The sequence below is a fragment of the Ambystoma mexicanum genome, chromosome 5p (genome assembly GCF_040938575.1).
Source record: "Ambystoma mexicanum isolate Mex_15411 chromosome 5p, UKY_AmexF1_1, whole genome shotgun sequence".
Classification (NCBI taxonomy): domain Eukaryota; kingdom Metazoa; phylum Chordata; class Amphibia; order Caudata; family Ambystomatidae; genus Ambystoma; species Ambystoma mexicanum.
The window spans coordinates 21,520,112-21,541,626 of NC_090930.1; the positions used below are offsets into that span (position 1 = coordinate 21,520,112).

At 49.9% G+C, this 21,515-nt stretch overlaps 1 protein-coding gene across 1 annotated transcript in view; it reads right to left on the reverse strand.

Moving 5' to 3' along the window:
• Positions 1–21,515, reverse strand: part of GCNA (germ cell nuclear acidic peptidase) — a 530,843-nt gene that overhangs the window by 341,109 nt on the left and 168,219 nt on the right. Inside the window, exons 3-4 of the mRNA XM_069612346.1 lie at positions 13,407–13,461; positions 13,186–13,232 (exon numbers count right to left, since the gene is read on the reverse strand). Of these exons, the coding sequence (XP_069468447.1) occupies positions 13,186–13,232; positions 13,407–13,461 (102 nt within the window). The remainder of the gene's footprint in view (positions 1–13,185; positions 13,233–13,406; positions 13,462–21,515) is intronic.

Genomic DNA, 21,515 nt, shown 5'->3' on the forward strand with positions numbered 1-21,515 from the left:
ATATTTTCCTATGGGATTTCCCATTGTTTTAGGCTACTATCTTTATTTAATTATTTAAGGTAGCCTCGAACATACCGCCCCGGTTTATTTAATTAATATTAATTCTCCGGTTGGTATTTTTTGCCAAAACTTGATTCTAAAATGGCGTTTCTGTTCTCTTCTGTGACTCCAACCCAAGTCGAGCCCTTTGTTCCACTTTTTGGCGGGCTTCTCCACAGAAGCCCTCCAAAGTGGTGCCACTATGTCTGGGGTACTTAGGAGGGGTGGAGGGGAATTTAGGCACCCTGGACTGAGTTGTCTAGGCAACTCAAGTCGCACTCCGTCCTGATTGGCCCAAGTGGTGAGCCGGCCGGCTCACCACTTAGCATGTTTGAGTGACAGCTAGGCTGAGTGAATGGGGGTTTGCTGCATAAAAGCAGGGCTTTGGGGACTGGAACTTCAGAAGTCGCCACAGGACCTAAGAATCCGACAAGGGAGAAGCTGAGCCGACAGGCCACGACACCACCACCGGTGGAGCCCTGCTGGACCGCCTCACCACTTTTCCCAACGACAGAGGAGATCTCCCGCCGGAGAGTCTTCTTCCTTTGACTGGTGGGGATAACCAGTTTCACCGTCTTTTCGCTTTCCCGACGTATCTCGTGGCCGCCTTGCCCGTGCTAAGCACCCCGGCAACCAGGATACCACGTTTTACCACGACCGCGAGATAAAGGTACCACCTTTTACCGGAAAACTCTGCGGCTGATTTCTGCCTTGGTAGTGCAACGACCTGCATCTTTCCTCCACGTCGAGATCTTCTCTTCCCCTGGACGACGACGCAACTTGCAACCACTACCAGGAACAACTGCCACCGCTGGAGGATCCTTCCCACTTAAGGTACCGTGTCCCGCCTGGCTTCCCTTGCAACCGACTGCACGGGGTAGATTTAGCCCCCGGCTTTCGAACCTGGGTTAGCCTGGGACACCTTGGCTAAACTTTTCTAACCCTCTCTAAACTCTTCTCTGAGCCCTCTGGAAGACTTTCTAAGCCTAGTGTAACTGTGTGATCTTGGGCGCATTTGTGCTCTGCTCTCTCTAAGAGTGGGCCCAGCCTTTGGAGTTTGGCTCACCAGTGACTTTTTGCTCTCTGCCTTGCTAATAGTGTTCCTGAATCGTAGAGTGGTGTAACCCTGCATATTCTGTATGTTTCCCTCCCTATTTCACAACCTTAGTAGAGTGAAATCTAGTTAAGCGCTCACCTCTGTATGAAAATAAGTGGTGTCTTACTGTGATTTTCTAATAAGGGAAAGAGGGGTGTATATATCATAATAGTAACTGTGCTTAGAATATTTTACAATAAGAGTGCTGGAGTGTTTCAACTGTGTGTTTATAAATAATTATATACTTTGATACCAAAGCTCTGGTCAGTGTTTGCTTGTATTATTGTATCCGAGTGCCTATTGAGTATACTTTGCATACTGCCTAACTCTCTTGAGGGAAGTCTGACTGCTCAGCCACAGCTACCAGGTAAATCTGGGTGGTACAGACTGCTACCAAGTGGGTTTACTGCTAACACCTGTAGTCTTAAATCTTTTGCAGTGGTCCCTAAGGGAACTGCACAGGTTTCTGCCTAACACTGTTATGCCCATGTCTTCTAGTCTTTTGGTTAGGGTTTCATGGCTAACTGTGTCGAAGGCTGCAGAGAGGTCGAGCAGAATAATGGCTGATGTGTTGGAGTCTGCGTTTGTTTTTAGGTCATCCCAGATGGATAGTAGTGCTGTTTCTGTACCTCGTGGGTCTGAAGCCGACTTGAGCTGGGTCTAGCAGGTGGTGTTCTTCAACGTATTCTTGGGTTCGTTTGCATACGTAGGTTGAGGAGTTTGGCCGGGTAGGGGATGTTGGAGATTGGTCTGTAGTTGGAGAGATCATCTACGTCCCTGCTTGTGTTTTTCAGAAGTGGTTTGATGTAAGCCGATTTTAAGATCCTTGGTACGGTTCCTGTTGCTAGTGATAGATTTAGAAGGTTTCTGAAGTATTCTGCTGGTGTTCCTTGTGTGAGGATTGATTTGTAGATGTCCGGGGGACAGGGATCCATCGGTGAGCCCGCTTTCTTGCTGTGTTTTACCAGCATTGCGAATGCCTCTGCTGATATTTCAGGAAAGTTATTGAGTTTGTGCTGCGGTTCTGAGTTAGGTTTGTTTGGTTGTATGTCGCTGCTGGTTGGCCTCTGTTGGATGGTTTGTCGGATGTCATTGATTTTTTTTTTGAAGTGGTCTGCAAGGTTGTTGCATAGTTTTTCCGAGGGGGTTGGGGTGTTGTCAGAGCCTGGTGGGTTTCTCATTTCTTCAATGATGCGGAACATTTCTTTTTGTGAGTTGGTGGCATTTGTGATTCTGTCATCATAACACCTTCTCTTTGCCTTTTGAATTTCCTTCTTGTATGCACGAATTTGCTTCTGGAACAGTGTTTTTTTGTCTGGGTTGTAATCTTTCCTCCATTCCGTTTCCATCTTTTTGTTTTCTTTTTTTATGGTGCTTAGTAGTGGGGTAAACCATTTTGCCATTGCTCTCTTTTTTTGATGGTGTGAATGGTTTTTCTGGGGCCATCTTGTCAACTGTATCTACAATCCATTTGTGTAATATCTCAGCTTTCCCGTCTAGGTCAGCTAGGTCTAGTTCTGTTGTTGAGGGCTTGGTTAACTCCAGTTGTTCGAGTAGATTGCCTTTTTTGAAGTCTTTCCAATTTCTTTTGGTGGTGGTTGTGAGTTTAGGAGGTTGGATGCAGACTTGAGTAGGCAGAGTGATTACGAATGGGATGATGAGATGGTCGCTCCACAGTATTTGTATTGGCGGTGCCGTGGTGATTAGGTTTTTCCTCTGCGAAAATTGCGTCCAGGGTGTGTCCTGCCGAGTGAGTTGCCCCTTTTACTAGTTGTCGTAGTTTCATGGTGGCGAGTTGTTCAATCAGTGAGTTTTGGGAGTTGGCATGCCTGTCTTCGAACCAGATGTTGAAGTCCCCCAGTATGTTAGGTGTTCGTGGTTGATGGCTATGTTGGTTATGGCTTCTATTAAATTGTCGACGAAGGATGAATCATAAGTTGGGGGTCTGTACACCAGGATGAATGTGATGTTTTTTTGGCTAGCTGTTAGGTGTATGACCATGGACTCGCAGTGGAGGATGTTGAGTGGTTTGTCTGTTCTTATTTTTAGCTGTTCTTTAAATGCTATTGCGATGCCTCCTCCTTTTTGTGTTTCCTGTTTATTTGAAGGCATTTAAAGTTTGCTGGAAGGCAGCTTTGGAGTGTGATTTTGTAGTTGTCGTCTAGCCAAGTTTCTGTGATGAAGAAGATGTCAATGCCATTGTCGTCGAGTAGGTCGAAGATCTCTGTAGAGTGTTTTGACATGGATCTTGCATTTATTAGATTGCAGTGAAGTTCAGAGGTGTAGTTTGGTTTGGCTTTTTTTTGTTAGGGTCGTTTTCTGATCTTGTTCAGGAGCAGGTTTCAGGTTGTCGGCGTCATCGAATAGTTCTTCTAGGTTTAGTCTAGGGTTTTTGTTTTCATCTGGTTCGTCTTCCAGTGGTTGCGGTTGTGGGTGTGGGTTGGGGGTTCTTCTTGCTTTGGTGATGTAAGGTGTTATTGCTTCAGTTGTGTGCTTGTTGTATCTGGTGGGGTTCGTCCTTCGTGATTTTGTTAGGTTGTTTAATGTAGTTGGTTCTGGCTTTGCGTTGGTTCGATCTGGTGAGCAGGTCTCAGCGAGGTATGGAGTTAGGTAGAGGGATTTGTCTCTTCTTTCAGTGTTGGTCCGATTTTTGAACCGGTCTGTGGGGGGGGGTGTTCTGTTGTTGCGGTTCTTAGTTGCAGTTTCGGAGTGTTTGTTCTTTCTTCTCTTCTTTCCCTCTGGGTGGGTCGTTTGCGCGGCATTGTACGATTCCAAGTTGTTTTAGTCTTATTAGTACTTGATGTAGAAGTTGTCCGCTACCGGTTTTATTCTTTGTTAGTGGGTCATATGTTCAGCTGATAGTGTTGACTATTTGTTTAGTTGTTGTCTCGGTCGGGGTATAAGGGTGGGAGGACCGGTGATGAAGTGGGGTTGCACCAATGGGGAGAGAGGGCGGGCTGGGGTACAAGGAAGGGGTGCGGGGAGGGAGGGGATGCAAGGGCCTGCTCCTGGGCACGGGCCCACAGGTTACAGGGCGAAAACCAAACACCAGGTGGGTGTTTCTACAGGGCACACACTCACCGCGCTCCGAGGGTCTGCAAAGGAGCCAGTGGGGGCCTCGCGAGTCGGTAGACTCGGCGTGGAAGCTGGATGCACCAATGGGAGGGAGGGCAGGTCGGGCGGGCGGGCGAACCAGGAGGGGGTGCGGGGAGGGAGGGGATGCAAGGGCCTGCTCCTGGGCACAGGCCCACAGGTTACTGGGCGAAAACCAAACACCAGGTGGGTGTTTCTACAGGGCACACACTCGCCGTGCTCCGAGGGCCTGGATCTCTCCCACTCGTCGTGCAGAGGTGATGGCCACAAGGAACGCTGTCTTCAATGACAGGAACTTCAAAGGCGCCGAATGCATAGGCTTGAATGTGGCCCCCCCCCCCCATGAGCCTGGTCAGCACCACATTAAGCTCCCACGCCGGGGTAGGAGCCTTCACCGGCGGGAACGATCGGAATAGTCCCTTCATAAATTCCTTCACCAGGCGATGAGACCACAAGGACGCCCTTCCCGTAGTCCTGGTATATCGGGAGATAGCAGCCAGATGTATTTTGATGGAGGCGCGAGCCAGTCCAGCTTTGGCCAGCGACAGTAGGTACGGCAGTACTTGATGGGCCGTAATCCGCAGAGGATTAATCTTCTGTGCACGGCACCAGACGGAGAACCTCTTCCATTTATGACCGTAACACTTGAGAGTTGAGGACGCCCTGGCTTTTGCAAGAATCTCTCTGCAATCGGCCGGTAAATCGTACCCTCCAAACTCTAGTGCCGCAGGAGCCAGGCCTGCAAGTTCAGCGAGTGTGGGTCGTGATGGAGAATGGCGCCTCCTTCTCTGGAGAGAAGATCTGCGTCCGCCGGCAGCCTGACTGGTGGGGACGTTGATAAATCCAGAAGGTCCGGTAACCAGATCTGCCTCGGCCACGCCGGTGCGACGAGGATCATCCTGCACCTGGACCTCTTGAGCTGGTTGATGAGGCGGAGCAGCAACGGCAACGGAGGGAACGTGTAAAGAAACAGGCCGTCCCAAGGGAACGAGAAAGCATCGCCCATGCTCCTCGGGTGTGGGAACCTGCTGGCGAACCTCTGGCACTTGGAGTTCGCGCCGTTGCGAACCGGTTGATCTGGGGTTTGCCACTTGCTCCTGTCGCAGTTCCCACTCGTGGCACGAGCGCAGCTCCCTGCTGAGCGAGTCGCCGATGGTGTTTTTTTATTCCTGCCAAGTGGAAGGGAACCAGAAACATCTCCTGGGCGACGGCCCATGCCACAGATCCTGGGCCTCCTTGAATAGGGCTGGGGATCTGGTGACCCCCCCTGCATCCGTATGTAGAACATCGTGGTGGTGTTGTCCCTGAAGATCCTCACCACTTTGTCCTTGAGGGATGGGAGGAATGACTTGAGCGCCCAGAACACTGCTCGGAGCTCCAGAATGTTGATGTGGAGAGACCTCTCCTCCGGGAGCCAAAGGCCTCTTGCGTGGAGATTTCCAGTGTGGGCCCCCCCCCAAACCTCCAGAGAGGCGTCCGTCGTCACCGTCTCCTGAAACGCCAGGGTTTGAATGAAAGTCTGTGCCTGTAGTGAAGTGAGCCTGGGTGCCCCAACTCCTCGTCGAGAGGGATCCGGTCCTCGAAGCAGCCTGTCGCCTGAACCCAGCGGGCATCGAAGAACTCCTGCAGTGGACGCATCCGAAGTCTGCAAAGGGGTACGAGGTAGATGCATGAGGACATTATCCCCGAGAAGGGACTGGATGGATCTCACCCTGGCCACGTCTGTGGCCAACAGGCGCCGCACCTTGCCCAGGATGGTCTTGGTCCTCTCTTCTGAAGGGGAGGCCAATTGCCCCACTGTATCGAGCTTCGCTCCCAGAAACAATGCTACTTGCGATGGAACCAGGTGGGATTTGGGGTAGTTGATGGCGAACCCCAGCTCCGTGAGTAGCCGGACGGTCCTCGCTGTATGTTGGACAGCGAGTTCCCTTGTCCTTGCCCGGATTAGCCAGTCGTCCAGTTAGGGGTAGACGTGGATCCCCTGCAGGCGCAGCCGCGCCGCCACTGGTGCCAGGCACTTGGTGAAAACCCTGGGTGCCGACTTTAATCCGAACGGTAGGGCTCTGAATTGGTAGTGACGTCCCTGAACCACGTACCTGAGGAACTTCCTGTGCCTTTTTAGAATGGGGATGTGGAAGCAAGCATCCTCCAGGTCCAACGACGATAGGAAGTCGCCTTCCTCCAGCTGTCCCAGCACGTGCTGGAGGGTGACCATCCTGAATTTCTGCGCCTTGGTGTACTTGTTCAACCGACGCATGTCCAGGATGGGGCGCCAACCGGCCGTCTTCTTTCTGACGAGGAAGTACCTTGAGTACACTCCGGAGCCCCGGAGCTTCCTGGGGACGAGCTCGATGGCACCTTTCTTGAGCATCGCCTTTACCTCCAACAGCAATTGAGGGACGCAATTCTCCTTCCTGGCCAGGGGAGGAATGCAAAGGCACTTCTTTTGGAATTCCAGCGAGTCCCTGTTGGCCAGGGTGTCCAACATCCAACGATCGGTGGAGATGGACTCCCACACGCTGACAAACTTCGTCAGCCGGCCTCCCACCGGGGTGCTTTGGTGGGGGCCCAACAACCCGGCCGGGTCAGGCTTGCTTGGAGGCGGCCTTGCCGCCTTGGCCTCCTTGGGGATGGCGGCAGGAACCCCCTTGCTTGCCGCGACCTCTGTAGGCCTCCTGGGAAGAGGAGTGGGCCGCCTGCTGGTAAGTGGAGGAGCCACCGCTGGATCCTTTGGAGGCACCCTGTCTGCCTACGGAGCTCCGAAAGGGCCGCCGCTGTTGAAGAACCCCCAGGGCCCGGGCCGTCTCCGAGGCGGTCTTGATGGCCTGTAGGGACTCGTCCACCGCCTTACCAAAAAGGTTGTTGCCGTCGAACAGCATGTCTAACACTCTGGTCTGGACGTCCTGGCGAAAGTCTGTCGCCTTGAGCCATCCTCGTCGTCTGAGGCAAATTCCGTTGCCCAGTTGGCGAAATCCGGTATCGGCAATGTCCGTTGCCACCGTTATGGCGTGATCCGACAACACCTCGCCTTCCTGAAGAATTTCTAGGGCCTCCGCCCTTTTGTCATCAGGTAGGAAGTCTAGCAGGGGAGCTATCTTGAACCAGAGCTCCCTGTCGTAGCGGGCCACGATCGCTAAGGCATTGGCCGCCTTAATCGTCATCGCCGACGAGATGACTCGTCATCCCATAGAGTCCAACTTCTTGCCCTCGCTGTCCGGCGGGGAAGTGGAAGTTGAAGCCGCCGCACCCGCTGCCTTCTTCTTAGCCGCTGCCGAGACGACAGAGTACGGCGTGGGCTGGGCCCTGAGGCACAAGGGGGCAGCATCGGGGACTCGGTACTTCTTCTCATACCTCTCCCTCTTGGCTGGTTGTCGTGGAAGGGTTCTTGAGGACAGCAAGCCCCTCGTCCCAGATGTCGAGTAAAGGCACCACGAGGACTGTCTTCCTCTTGGCCTCTCGTCGTTGGTACAGAAACCCCTCATTTTTCTGTTCTTCAGGGCAGAGCTGGAAGAGCTCGGATGCCCTGGTTATCATGGCGTGGAAAGAGCCAATTTCGTCGGCTGGAGACGCCCGCGGGGGGTGACGACGGGATGTCCGCTTTGTCATCGCCGCCGTCATCGTCCGTCCCCGTCGCTGTATCCGTCACTGTATCCTCTCTAGGGTCCGGCGAGGGGGATGAGGGGTCCACCGGTCTCGCAGGCACAAAGGGCGGAGCGGGGTGGACTCTCCTCCGCTTGTTCGGAGGGCTTCCCGACGGGCCTGGTTCTGGATCCTCCGTCGGGGTCCGTGGTAATCTCGTCCTTATCTCGGTGCATAAGGATTGGATTGCCAACAAAATGGCCGCCGAACTATCCTGGGGCTCGGGCAATGGCTGCGACGGACGGGATGACCGCTCCACTGGGCCCTGTTCGTCGTTGCTATCTTCGATCACGTCAGCAGGGACCGTCCCCTGGGATCGAACCTTCTCGAACCTCTCGTTGAGGCCTATGAACCTCTCGTTGAGGCCTATGGACCTTTCGTTGAGGCCCTTCTCGGTTTCCACCAGTTTCTCCTCAGAGGTTGATTCCGAGTCTGTAATGGCCACCGACCCCGCCCCGTCCCCTCTTTTTCCGCCGGGGACTTCACGGGGGTCTTAACGATGGGCTGGAAAGAGGATTCCCTCTGCGGTGGCAGGGATACTCTGGGCCCAGAGGGCGTTTCCACAGGCGTAGTCTCAGCCGGCTTCGCCAGGGTCGCAGCGACCACTTCGGTAGAGGCCTTTGCCGGGTGGATCAAAGCCCTCACCACCTTAGGTGCGTCCTGGTCCTTCGCCTTGGGGGGAGGGTCAGCGCCTCGCTCCCTCTTCGAGATCGACCGGGTCCGCTCCAGCGGCCTACCCGGGTTCTCGGACTTCCTCTTCCCCGAACCAGAGCGCTGGCTCGTGGTCGAACGTGCCAGGGAAGTAGCGCCCTGCTTGGCAGCCGAAGAGCCCGACCTTTCGGCGCGCCCGGTTCCCGCGGACTTGCAGTGCTTGGCCTTCTGTTGGGTCCCCGTCGCTGGGGCGCCCTCACCGGACTTAGAAGCCCGCTCAGACTTCTTCGCCTTCTCACCTGCTGTGGCTTTCTCCAGCCCGGTGGCGAGGCGGGAACGACGATCTTGTTTGGTCCGTTCCGAAAGGTTCTTGCAGAATGCACAGTCTTTCTCCACGTGCGTCTTGTCCTCATGAAGGCAGTAGAGACATTGCGAATGCTCATCCTCCTTGAAAACGTTCTGTAATCCGCATCCAGGGCAGCACCTGACCAGCTTGGATCCGGGCGTCGAGCTTCCCTCGTCCTGGGCCATGTCCGTTGAGGTAGGCCACAGATCTTCCGGAATACTCCAAGAAGTGTAAACTCGCTGAAAACTTCACCCTTGAGGGGTGTAGAAGAATTCCGAAACGGGTCCCTGTTGTCGGAAGTGGAAACGGTGGAGCTTGAGGCCGAATAAACCAAAAAAAAAGAAAAAGCGTGAAAACGCAGCAAAAAACTCGAGCTAAACACGAGGACTCCCAACACTTGAGTGTGCAGTGAAAATCTGAGGATGGCTGCCAGAGGCGGGGCATAGGGAGAGGGCAGTCATTGGCTGGGGGCAGTATGACCCAGAGATCAGTGATTGGTTACTACTAAGCAAGACAGATCAGAAACGAAACTGATACCGATTTTTTCTTTACAGAGGATTCCCAGCCTGACGACGGGGAATATTCATGAGCATGTGAATCCATGCCAGACCCCATGCTGGAGAACACACAGTTCGACACAGGCTATTTTTTCCTTTGCTTCTCTAGTGGCAGCCAGACGTCACCGGAAAGACCAAGGAGGGAGACGTTTTCCGCACCCATTGGCAGACCTCACTAGTTCGACCTGGTCCACTTTTTGCCACGAGCATCCTGGACATCCATCCAGGCAATCTAACAGGGCCCTCTTTACACCACTAATGGTGCCCCATGTTGAACAATGTTCCACAATACCTGCCCTTTTCCTTCCCTTTTCTTACAAGACTTCTGTCACTGTGCTCTACACCTATAGGGACCACAGCCAATACCACTATGAAAGGGTCCAAGGAAGAGGTGGACCCCAACTATTCGACCAATGAGGCGCAGCAGCCACACAAGAGGTGGAGGAATGGCCTAGCACTCCAGACCAGACACGGCCCAAGACTTGGGTTTCCAGTATCAGCAGGTAATTGCACAGCCGATACATTTGAGGCTATATTCATAGTTTACAGCAAGCTGTAAGGAAGAGGAGGGAGTGAGGGAAGAGCAGAGAGCTAGGTTAGCATGGTAGAGGGAGAGAGAAGCGGAAAAGAGGAAGGTCTCGAGGAGGAACGTAAGAAGATCAGGCTCAAGAAGGAGAGTGGCAGGGAGGCCATTTCAGAGGGAGGTACTTGCTGAGGATAAGGATCTCACTCCAAATCTCTGCTTGGAGAACCGGCTCACACACAGAAGGTTGGAGGTAGATGAGTGGAAGGCTCGTGAGTGACAGCATTTAAGTATGCAGCATTGCCGGTAGGTAGGTCCCAGGCTCCAGAAAGCCGTGTGGCTGATGCAGAGGGTCTTGAACTTGATCCTTGCAGCCACGGGGAGCCATAGAAGGGATTTCAGCACCGGAGAGATGCAGTCCCTGGGCTTGAGGCCAAGGATATCACAGCATGCACCTATCCGCCGCCACTTCATTCACATGTAAAGGAGACTTCAGTCCGCTTGCATCGACCCCCCGCCCCCATTACAAAGTGACATGAAACTAGAGAATTGGTCGAATTAATTAGTGAAAGGTGAACTATGAGCGACTACGAAGAAAACTATATGAATTGTAATGTGACTATTAAGGTTTTGTGTTTTTTTACAAATTATGTAAATTTTAAAAAGGTTTCTCTGCATCTACACACTATAAACACACATTTATAAAATGGTGTTTAGAGGCATCCAGCACTGTAGCAGCCAGAACGTCTGACCAGAGTCCATCCAACCCAGCCAGCTAGAGGGTGCAAAGGATCAACTTGGACAAGGATCCCACCAGCAAGAAGGCACGATGGTGCATAGCACAAAAGAGAGTGGGACCAGCCTGTGTGGCCAGACACAAAAACCACATTTCAGGAGCTCATATCAGATTCACATCACTATCACACCAGGATTGGCCAATCCAGCACATCATTCAAAACAAGGCAACACAGGATTTCAGCAGCCAGCCAATCAGCCTGTCACAAACAGAAAACTCAATCACAAACAGTGGCCCACTCTGGATGAGCTATGGAAGGTGTAGGGACTGCAAACCAGTTTAAACCACTATAGTGTGCAGGGTTTGAGTCGGACACATGTCACTGAAGCCTAACCAGTGGTCTACACAGACAAAAATGTTTTGCAAAAGGTGAAATGGCCAGGTGTTCGGCTTAGAGTGCATTGGCACCTTGATGGCCGCCCTATATGGATTGCCAATGCAGTAAAACACGCTACAAAAGTATGGTGTACCCAAAAGTAAAACACTGTTCCCATTAGCCTCACCACAGCACACGCGGCGTGATCATCTCAGTCTGGTTTAAATGGGGTGCTTAAAAATCCCCCATGCCTTGGTAGCCATATTAACTAACAAGAAGTACACCAGGAAAAAAGGTTAGGTTTGCAGAGGGGGTGGGGGGCGGCGGGGGGTACTTCGCTGCCAGTTTCTAAACACAAGGCAAAAAGAGCAAAACCGAAATGAAACAAGGTTAAGAGCATACAAAAAGTGTGCCAGTCATACCCCAAAAACCGAACTCTACCCCAAAAGCTTTGTAGTCAACACAGACAAATCCCACAAACTAAAAATGTCTGGAAACGGGGCTCATCCAAAAGACAATTGAACATATTAAATAATAGATTAGCACTCCAAAGGCTTGAACATGGGTACCAAAATTACAGCTGCGAGCAGCCTACACCACAGCACAATTTCAAGGCTATAAAAATATTCACGGGCCAAAAGGCAAAGATTAAAAAGCACCCCTTCAGCGCATCCGGAAAAGGGCTGCAGTTATGGGGGGACTCCCCTAGGAGCCGTTCCCAAAAAGAAACAAAGCATTTAATTATTACCCGACAACGACAATGGAAAATTCGAAATTAGTACCAAAAGTCACATTTTAGTTAAATGAAAGGTGATATTCAGTGGTAGTCGTAGATTCCGCTCTGGGTTCACTCCTTCAGGGGGCCATCTCACGTCAGCTACAGGAGGTCCCTATGTGGATCAGAATATGTGCTCTGGGTTCACTCCTTGAGGGGCAGTCATCTGCTGGAGGTCCCTATGTGGATCAGAATATGGACTCTGGGTTCACTCCTTGAGGGGCCGTCATCTGCAGGAGGTCCCTATGTGGATCAGAATATGTACTCTGGGTTCACTCCTTGAGGGGGGGGTCTCTAGTCATCTGCAGGAGGTCCCTATGTGGATCAGAATATGTACTCTGGGTTCACTCCTTGAGGGGGGGGGGTGTCTCCCGTCATCTGCAGGAGGTCCCTATGTGGATCAGAATATGTACTCTGGGTTCACTCCTTGAGGGGCAGTCATCTGCAGGAGGTCCCTATGTGGATCAGAATATGTACTCTGGGTTCACTCCTTGAGGGGGGGGTCTCCAGTCATCTGCAGGAGGTCCCTCTGTGGATCAGAATATGTACTCTGGGTTCACTCCTTGAGGGGGGGGGGGTCTCCCGTCATCTGCAGGAGGTCCCTATGTGGATCAGAATATGTACTCTGGGTTCACTCCTTGAGGGGCAGTCATCTGCAGGAGGTCCCTATGTGGATCAGAATATGTACTCTGGGTTCACTCCTTGAGGGGGGGGGGTCTCCAGTCATCTGCTGGAGGTCCCTATGTGGATCAGAATATGGACTCTGGGTTCACTCCTTGAGTGGGGGGGGGGTCTCCCGTCATCTGCTGGAAGTCCCTATGTGGATCAGAATATGTGTTCTGGGTTCACTCCTTGAGGGCCCTCTCCCGTCTTCTGCAGGAGGTCCCTATGTGGATCAGAATATGTGCTCTGGGTTCACTCCTTGAGGGGGGGCCCCGTCTCCCGTCATCTGCAGGAAGTTCCTATGTGCAGTGTAAACCCAATTCCCTTTTATTTTCACTGTGTTCTGGGATCAGCCTACCTTTGTGTTTTATAAGGGGAGACGCACCATTACATCACATTCACCCCAAACCACTGACAGCCTTTAAGCCACCCAGCTCAATCTAAATTCACAAAATGCGACAAACGCTACCAGTTACATCCTACCCATTCATCATAACCTACGGCAAAGAACCGATTTGCAAATGAGAAACAGGAGCCTTTCATGCACAGGTAATGAATGCATTGCGGAGGTTAGGAAGCCCACTTTGGAAAAGAAGGAAAGATACCCTTGCCTCTTTCTGAACAGTCCCATTTCAAACATTTAGTACCCCCACCCGCCCACTTTTTTGGAACCCACCGTGCCTTTACTTACAATTTTCAAAATCATCATCACTTGAATCGGAGATGACAACAGGGGTCCTGCAAAGACAGAAGGAAGCAGATTACACCCAGTGTCACACACCAGCTACAGTTCACCACCACCACCACAACGATCTGAGCCAAAGCACAGGCAAGCCCACCCTCTGCAGGGAATTGGACTCTGCCTACAAGCACGCATGCGGACACTAGAGAACAAGAACTAAGAAGACTCACCCTGCCGGTTTCGGCTCCATAAAGCCATTCTTTCCTTTTCCTCTCCGCTTCCCGCCTGAAACCAAAAGCACAAGAAAATCATGCATTGCAACACTTCACTACATTGTGAAGAAAACCAATTGTACTCCAATAAAAAAAAGCAGGAAACATACACAAGAAAAGCGAAGCACTGACAGTGCAGTTTATAACACGCTGTAGGGCTAAAGCATGCAAGGGTGGCAATCAACTCCCGTGGGAAATAGAGTACCGGTAATTATCATGAGAGATCTGCCACAGATCTGCCACGATGTGACGGACAACAGCCTTGCAGATACTATTGAAGAGGCAAACACAGTTTCCAGTCACCCGCATTACTACAAAAGCACCGTTTTGGGTCACCCACATGACTTCGAAAGTGAGTGCTGCTAATGTCAACATGAATGCCAATATTGTGGAAAGTTTGGGGACAATGAACTGGTGAACTTTAGGAACGAAGAAACATGTGGCAGGGGCAAGCACTGCAGACTGCAACATATTTTTTAAAGAAAAATGTACATTTACCACTTTACATAGTCTACACCATGGACCCTACCCTCATGAAAAATTCATTTTTGTAGCACGTGGAACAGTTTGACCAGACACATCTATATATCCATCTATTTTTATTAATATTACAGGGCCTGCAGTAGCAACCCTGTAGTTATGATTAAGTTGCTCAACTCGTAGAAGGAGCACTTTTTGGCAGCTTATAACTTGGACAAATCCTCACCGGACTTGTAAAAAAAGTATATGGCCCCTGCAGATTGATTTTCCGAAGTTTCGTCCAGAGGAACAGAAATATAAATTATGGTTTTGCTCACGTCTACAGTCCAAACCGCTTGACAGATTTTTACCAAATTTGCGCCACGAGCGGCTGCTTGGTCCCGAGATGGACAAAAGTAGGTCAAAATAATTTGTGATATCAGAGTCCGGTCCGCAGACCCGTTTGCTAATTCCGAGTCCGCAGACTCTTCTGGACCAATCGGAGTGCTGTGTGATGTTCGCGGACATCATACATGCTCGCTGATTGGTCAATTAAAAACGTGAAGTGCGTCAAAACTTTTGGCAGATGCCATGGTGGATTCGCGAACAGCACCCATAGTCCGCAGACATCGTGGTAAAAACAAAAAACACAACATTGCACTTGTCAAACTAATGAAACTATTTCTGGGAGGCAAGGGGTGAGGAGGATGGGATGAGGATGGAATGTATGATGTGGCATTTATAACGCGCCTGTACACAAGTGTTTGTAGGCGAAACGAGAAGGGGGAAGCAAAGGGAGGACAAAATAACGATCTTACTAGGCCTTGAGATTCAGATCGCGCAAGTGCGGGGAAGGGGAAGTGCAGCCAGCAGGGACTGTAGGGTTGCAGATACAGAACCTTAAGTGCTGCGGAGCCCAGAGGCAGTGCAAGGGCAACTGGACATGCGGGAGCCTTGGCCCGAGTGGCCATAAAAGGCCAAAAATCAGGTGTTTTTTCTTCTCTGACGTCTGCCAACATCTCAGATATTCAGGGACATCCATGCATTACATGGTCGATAAAAAGCAGTTTTTGAATGGCTTATAACTTTAGCGCCACTCAATGACACTGCATGAAATGTTGCAATACGATTATAGACCTGCCCTGAATGGTTCCGAGACGTCTGGTGCCGTTTCACCAAGATGGGGCAAAATTAGAGGGGGAGTCCCAAAATATTTGAAAGGCATAGATTTTGTGCCGTGTGACCAAGCTGAACAAAAGTATGGGAAAAGATTTTAGAGCCAGATTTGAATGTTTTTTCAAAGTTTGGTGGGATTTTGTCATGAGGGGACAAAATTAGAGGGGGTCTGATGGTTAATAACCTATTTGACAAATCTGCACAAACGTTTCCAGAAAGATTATAGACCTAGCCTTGAAGGTGTGTGCAAAGTCTGAATGGTTTTTGTCAAGCGGGGGCTATGTTGTAGGACACATTTTTTGTATGCACATTTTGATACTTTTCAAAAAATAATAACATGGACGGATTTACAGCAAACTCGTGCAAGGAGCATTGGCAAGGACCCAAAAGCGTGGTTTTGCAAATGTGTCAGTGTTTTATTTTTTGATAAGTGTCATAATCTAGCTGCAAGTAATTGTGATATACTTTTAGTGACTGAGGTATAGCCATCAGCCACGAACAGTGGCCAGATAATCCAGGTCACAGCCTTTGGCCATGACCGGGACAATGTGGCTACTGGCCAGGACCACAAGTGGGATTAAAGTGGTCATGGCATTCTATGTGGTAAAGTTTAATAAAATCTCGATCCGTTTATTGGGGGGGGGGAATATTCTGCTTGTGGCTACAGCCCGAAGTGCTGGACAGGATGGCAGCAAACATTCATGAGGAGCATCAGCAAGTACCTAAAAGCGTGGTTTTGCAAATCTGTTTTGGGTTTTATTTTTCCAAAGTGTCAAAAAGCAAGTATAAAAAAAATAAATAAAATAAAAATAAAAGGAGCGATATCACTTTGCTGTCTGGCCAGTGGGAATGGGCCCTCGTCAACAACAAATGTCTGCTCCGATTTGCCTATTGGGGAATGCGGCATGGCAGATGTTTGGAGATTTCATTTTTGCGCTTCATCCCCTCTCCTAGTGAGACCCCCACGCCCCACCCTCCAGCCCCCAGCACTTTTTACTGGACTTCTGGACCCTTTTTAATCCTAAATGAGTGGAACCTTTTCCCACTCATTCATTCTTATGGACTCTGTCTTTTGGGACTCTATTCTTTGTAATCTACCTGTACTATGGAGTCTGTCTGCTCCTTAGCTCTTAAAGGTGTCTGTGTTTTTACAACTGCAGCACACAGCTCCTTATGGGCAGTGTTGCCAGGGACCCCTTTGGGTCCAAGATTTTTCTACATCCTCAAATAACTACAGTTACTAAGATACTTGGCATCTTCTCCTAAAACTCTACAGTCAGAGATTGGCACGCACACACCACCTTCTGTGGAGTGCCAAAGGGATATCTAGTATCCCCCCCCTTCTCTCTGCTCCCGTGACTTCGTAGTTACCTAGATGATCACTAGTTGTGGCTGGTGGCAGTGGATGTGTTCTACAAACTATTGTGTGTTTTGTGTACCGCAGGTGATTTCCACAGCCTCAGTAGTGCACAATAGGGGCACCCAAGTTCCAACTTGGGGCCTCAATTCTTTTTCCCCCATTACTAGCGTGGTTCTTCGTTAGCTCTTCTACCTTTCTGGGAAGGGGAGGTCTGTAGTATTTTGCCTTTGGCAGAAACCAGTAGGTGCCTAGGCTCCAGAGCGTCTGGGTAGGCAGGAAGTGGGGAGGAGTTATCCACCCCCTGTCCTTTGTCTGCCAGAGTGCCTGAATAGGTCCAGCTCCCACAGGGGGTCTGGCAGTTCCGATTGGACAGCCAAACGCCACCTTCTGTAAAATGCTGATAGATTGCAGAGGATTGTGTGCTGGAACTGTATAAAAGGTGAGGCTTCTGGAGTGAAAAGCAAGTCAACCACAGGAAACCAAAGTAACCGAATAACACCACCAGAGACACCTGCAGACCCTTTGCAACACTGAAGCGACCAGTGCTGCCCTGACCCTGTTTTCTATGTGACAGAGGAGCTCTGAAGAGGAAGATTCCTTTGTGGGAACAACCAGTCCAAAGACAAACTTTGAAACAAGCCACCTCCCAAGGTCCTAGGAGTTTCCAGAGCTGTGGCACCCCAATACAGGGAGACCTGCTGCCCATTTTGAGTGCATTGTCGTGGAAAGTTTGAATCCGTCCAAATGTTTTCTGAACCCGTAAGGACCTTGCAGAGATCTGATCCAACTCGGAGTGAGTGACTGCAAGAAGCAAAGCTGATCGACCAGACGATTCTTGGTGCTGCAAAAAAGGCGCCAAAACCGGAGAGTGAACCAAGAAGTTGCTGAAAGTTGTGCCACAAGTTCTCCCTCAAGACTGCTGCTGAGAGCCATCCATTATCCTGCCTTTCGTCAGCAGACCAAGGAATCCGGAGGTCAGGTCTGGAGCTACAACATCATGGAGCATCCAGCACAAACATTTTCTTCTAACCTAAAAAGTACTGTGGGGAAAAAGGTATTGCTTACCTGAGTCTAAGAAGTCGTTCCAGAACGTTAGAGTGCACGTAGGGGTGTCCAGGGCAACCCTGTTACCTCTGACCCAAGCCGGTGCTTGTGTCCCCTTCTCAAGTCCATTTTAAGGTCTCCTTTGTTAGTTAACTTGCTGCTTCAATAACTCTAGACAATGGATGAAATCCACTGGAACTCGTATTCGCAGTTTGCCATCTCCATTAGCTAGGGTTGTGTTTTAAGACTTGCTAGGCGAAGAAACCGTCTCTAGAACCTTGAACTAAGCTCATGATGCACTAACCAATCATTTGCCTCCCTTTAAGTGACTTTACTATGTGTTTGCAGAGTAAATGCATTACTGAATAAACCAGTTGAAAACAACGCATTTACCGATAATATGATAACATTGTATTTTCCCTTTCTAACGTTGCTACAAATGTAACCGTGAACAAACACAAACGTGAAAGTGCATTATCAAGTGATTGTAAGTGTTCTAGTAATAACGTCTGAAGTATTGAAGTTGATTCTGGTGTAAATAATAAATATATACTTTTTATATAACTATATGTTTAAGTGTTTCTTTGTTATGCCCGTCTAGCTGTCCTGAGCTAGTACAGACTGATACTAAGAGTTGGAGATCTACAAACCACCTGGATATCTTACTAAAGTCTTACTGCCAGTAGGACTTTAGGAAAACTACCCCAACAGCCGAATCCCATGCCCCATGGATTGTGGAGACTTGCCGCAGCTGCAAGCCATGAGCACTGGCCATTGGTCACATTATGAGGGTAAAGTGGACATTGAACTAGGATGCAGGGCAAGTGCAGGGGATAAGGGGGTGGTTTGGTGGGGCTGGGGTCATGGTTGAGCCTAATCCCCTAGGCAATTCAACCATACTTGCCTCCCCAGCATGCGCTGCTGATCAGTATGCGTTGCAAAAAATATGTTTGTTAAAGGAGGTTTACAGTTTTCATATAAAGAGGAATTAACCCCTTAAGTGCTCGTCGGTTTTGGCACTCTGCTTTGCTCGATCCCTGCAACGCAGGGATCGAGCAAAACTGTAATCCAACCCCCGGGCTATGTGAGGGGGAGGTCCCCCCTCACTGCCAGGGGGCTGATTACCATCAGTTTCACGTTGGCGTGCGTAAAGCATGTCGGTGTGAAACTGAAAGTAAATTCACTGCAGCAGCCATTTTCGGCTGCTGCGATGAAAACAGAAGGTGAGTGTTCACCTTTCTTCGCCTCGATCTTCGGCTGTATTTCAAGCTGGAGATCGAGGCGGGTATCGTTGGAAAGGGGAGATTCTCCCCTTTACAACAATACCCATTGCGTGGCATTGCTGCCCGCGGATCGGCGCAGGGCACACGATCCGTGGGCAGGAATGTCACCGGATCAATACAGATCCATTTGTGACATGGGGGAGGGGCGGCTGCTTTCTAGGTAAGCAGCCCCCATCCCCCCCCGTGGCCCCAAAGCATGGGGCCACAGCGTCAGAGACCCCTGGGGGCAGATCACTGCCCCCAGGGGTGAAAATGAAAATAAAATAAATAAAATCGAGGGAAGGGGGAGGTGGGAGGGGGTTTGGGGCCCTGGGGCCCACTTGGCCACCAGGGATAGAGGAAAAATTGGTGTCCCTGGAAAGGGGAGGTTCTCCCCTTTCCAAGGACACCACATATATGAGGCATTGCTGGTCACGGATCAGCGCTCCATCCGTGACCAGCAACCCACTGGACCACCATGGATCCGTTTGTGACTTGGGGGGAGAGGGGGCTGCTTCAAGTAAGCAGCCCTCTCCCCCCCCAGCCCCCAAAGCATGGGGGCACATATGTGCACACCCTGGGGGCAGATGGCTGATCATCTGCCCCCAGGGAAGGGGGGAAAGAAAATTTAAAAATAATTTTAAAAAAAAAAAAACGTGATGGGAAGGCGGGAGGGGGTTTGGGGGCCCTAGACACAGGGTGTCCCCCCCCCTTTCCCCTGCCCGCGGATCGGGCGCAGAGCGCTCAATGCGCAGGAAGCAATGCACACTAGACACCAGGGATGTCTTTGAATGTGGGGGGGGCCTGCTTACAGTAAGCAGCCCTGGCCCCCCCCCGGCCCTCAAAGCATGGGGGCACATGTGTACAACCCTGGGGGCAGATGGCTGATCATCTGCCCCCAGGGAAGGGGGCAAAATAAAAAACGAAAAGCACAACAAAAAAAAAAGGAATTTTGGGTGGGAGTGGGGGGCCACTAGCCACCAGGGATATATTTTACAGAAACGGGGGGGTGGCCCCCTCCCCCCTCACCCCAAGGGGAAATGGGGCACCCCTTGTAGCCCTCCCTGGGGGCAGATATCTGCTCCTAGGAAGGGGCATCTGACCCCAGGGAGGGCTGAATGAGATGCCCCCCTGTATTTGGTGTGAGGGGTAGAGGGTCTGGGAATTTTCTAATGGGATGGGAATGCACAGAGGTCTGACTTGCGCGAAGCGGCCCACAATTTATTACCCAGAACCCCAGACAAAGTGAACATTGTGTTTTTTCCCCCCACCAAATATCACACTTTGTCAGGGATTGTGGCTAATAAAAACTTGGGCAATTTGCGCAAGGCAGACCTCTGGATTCCCACGGGTGTCCTCTTTTGGGAAATGCATGGGGTTCCCAGTTTTCCTTGCTGGCTTCGACACCCTAGGCCCAAATATGTAGGTTGCCCACATGAACAAATTGTGCTGTGGCGAAAGGCTTGAGGTTACCAGCGGGTTACCCTTTTCCTTTTGCGCCCCCGGTAGGTGCACCCACACATGTGAGGTACCTTCTTAATAGGGCCTAGTATGTAAGCAGTTCTCTCCAAGTTTAATGCAATGACTAACTCCTCATGAGTATCTGCTTTAGTTGAGCTAAGTGGATTGTGGAGTAGTGGTTCAACTTTATTAAGGGTAATATTTTTTAAATTACGGGATAAAGTTTCAGTACCCTTTAAGCATTTAAGTTTTTTTGGGGAAATTCTTTCCCTGTCCAACATTAGAAACAATCTGAGGGACCTCGACGCATGAAGCACTATGGGTACAGTGGACGTCGCACTAGGGATCTTATTACTGGCACACCCCGTCGACGTCACTTTGAGATTCGAAAACAAAAAAATGTAATGCTCAACGGCTATCACTAGATGTCGGCCTTTGCATAGCATGTGAATCTAAGCAGATACAAGCATCAGAAATATGGTTACGGTTAGTAATGTATCCCCTATATAGGAAACTTTGTTAAAGGGACGTTACGTTTACAAGTAAAACTGAAACCCCCCCAGAAATTTGCCCGTTATGGAAAGCCATAACTCGTGCCACCACTGTGCTCTGCTAAGACTAACACCCAAGACATCAATGATGACATCACATATCTAGGCCACTTGTTTTTGTTCACGGACAATCAGATTATGGAAATTCAAAAGGTGCTATATATCTAGACGTTTACCTTGTATGTTCTTAAGTGTTTTCCTTAGGGTTTGGTCTCCATTCATGGTGCTCATACACGAGGCAATAAGCAGGCAAACAATTTGTATACATGAAGATTAACTTTAATGTTATTGACATTTTCCAGCGATTGTTTCGTTCTTCCTTACTTTAGTTTCCCTTATGTGACTGATTTTTATGCATTGTGGGTCGTCATATGTAGTGTTTGTTCTAACACAAGTATGCAGTAAGTCTTGAATTGTTACAGTTATGAGTAATGTTAAACATGGAATAAATAGCTAAGGGCGCATTAATTATATTATTACAAATATTGTAGTTATATGTGCATGCTGCAGCCATTGCCTATGTGTATGTATGTTTAAATTCCGTTATTAACAACTACACTCCAATATAATGTTTTGTTTAGATTAGTAAATTCATGAATACATTAAGTAGTTCAGGATAGGTCTCCCGATCACCCCTGACATCTTGTTACCAACATTATAAACACAACCCTTTGTAGGGACTGTTCATCAAAATGAATTTCATGTGATCGGTGATGTCATCCATGCCTTTGTGATGCCATCTTTTATGTCCTGG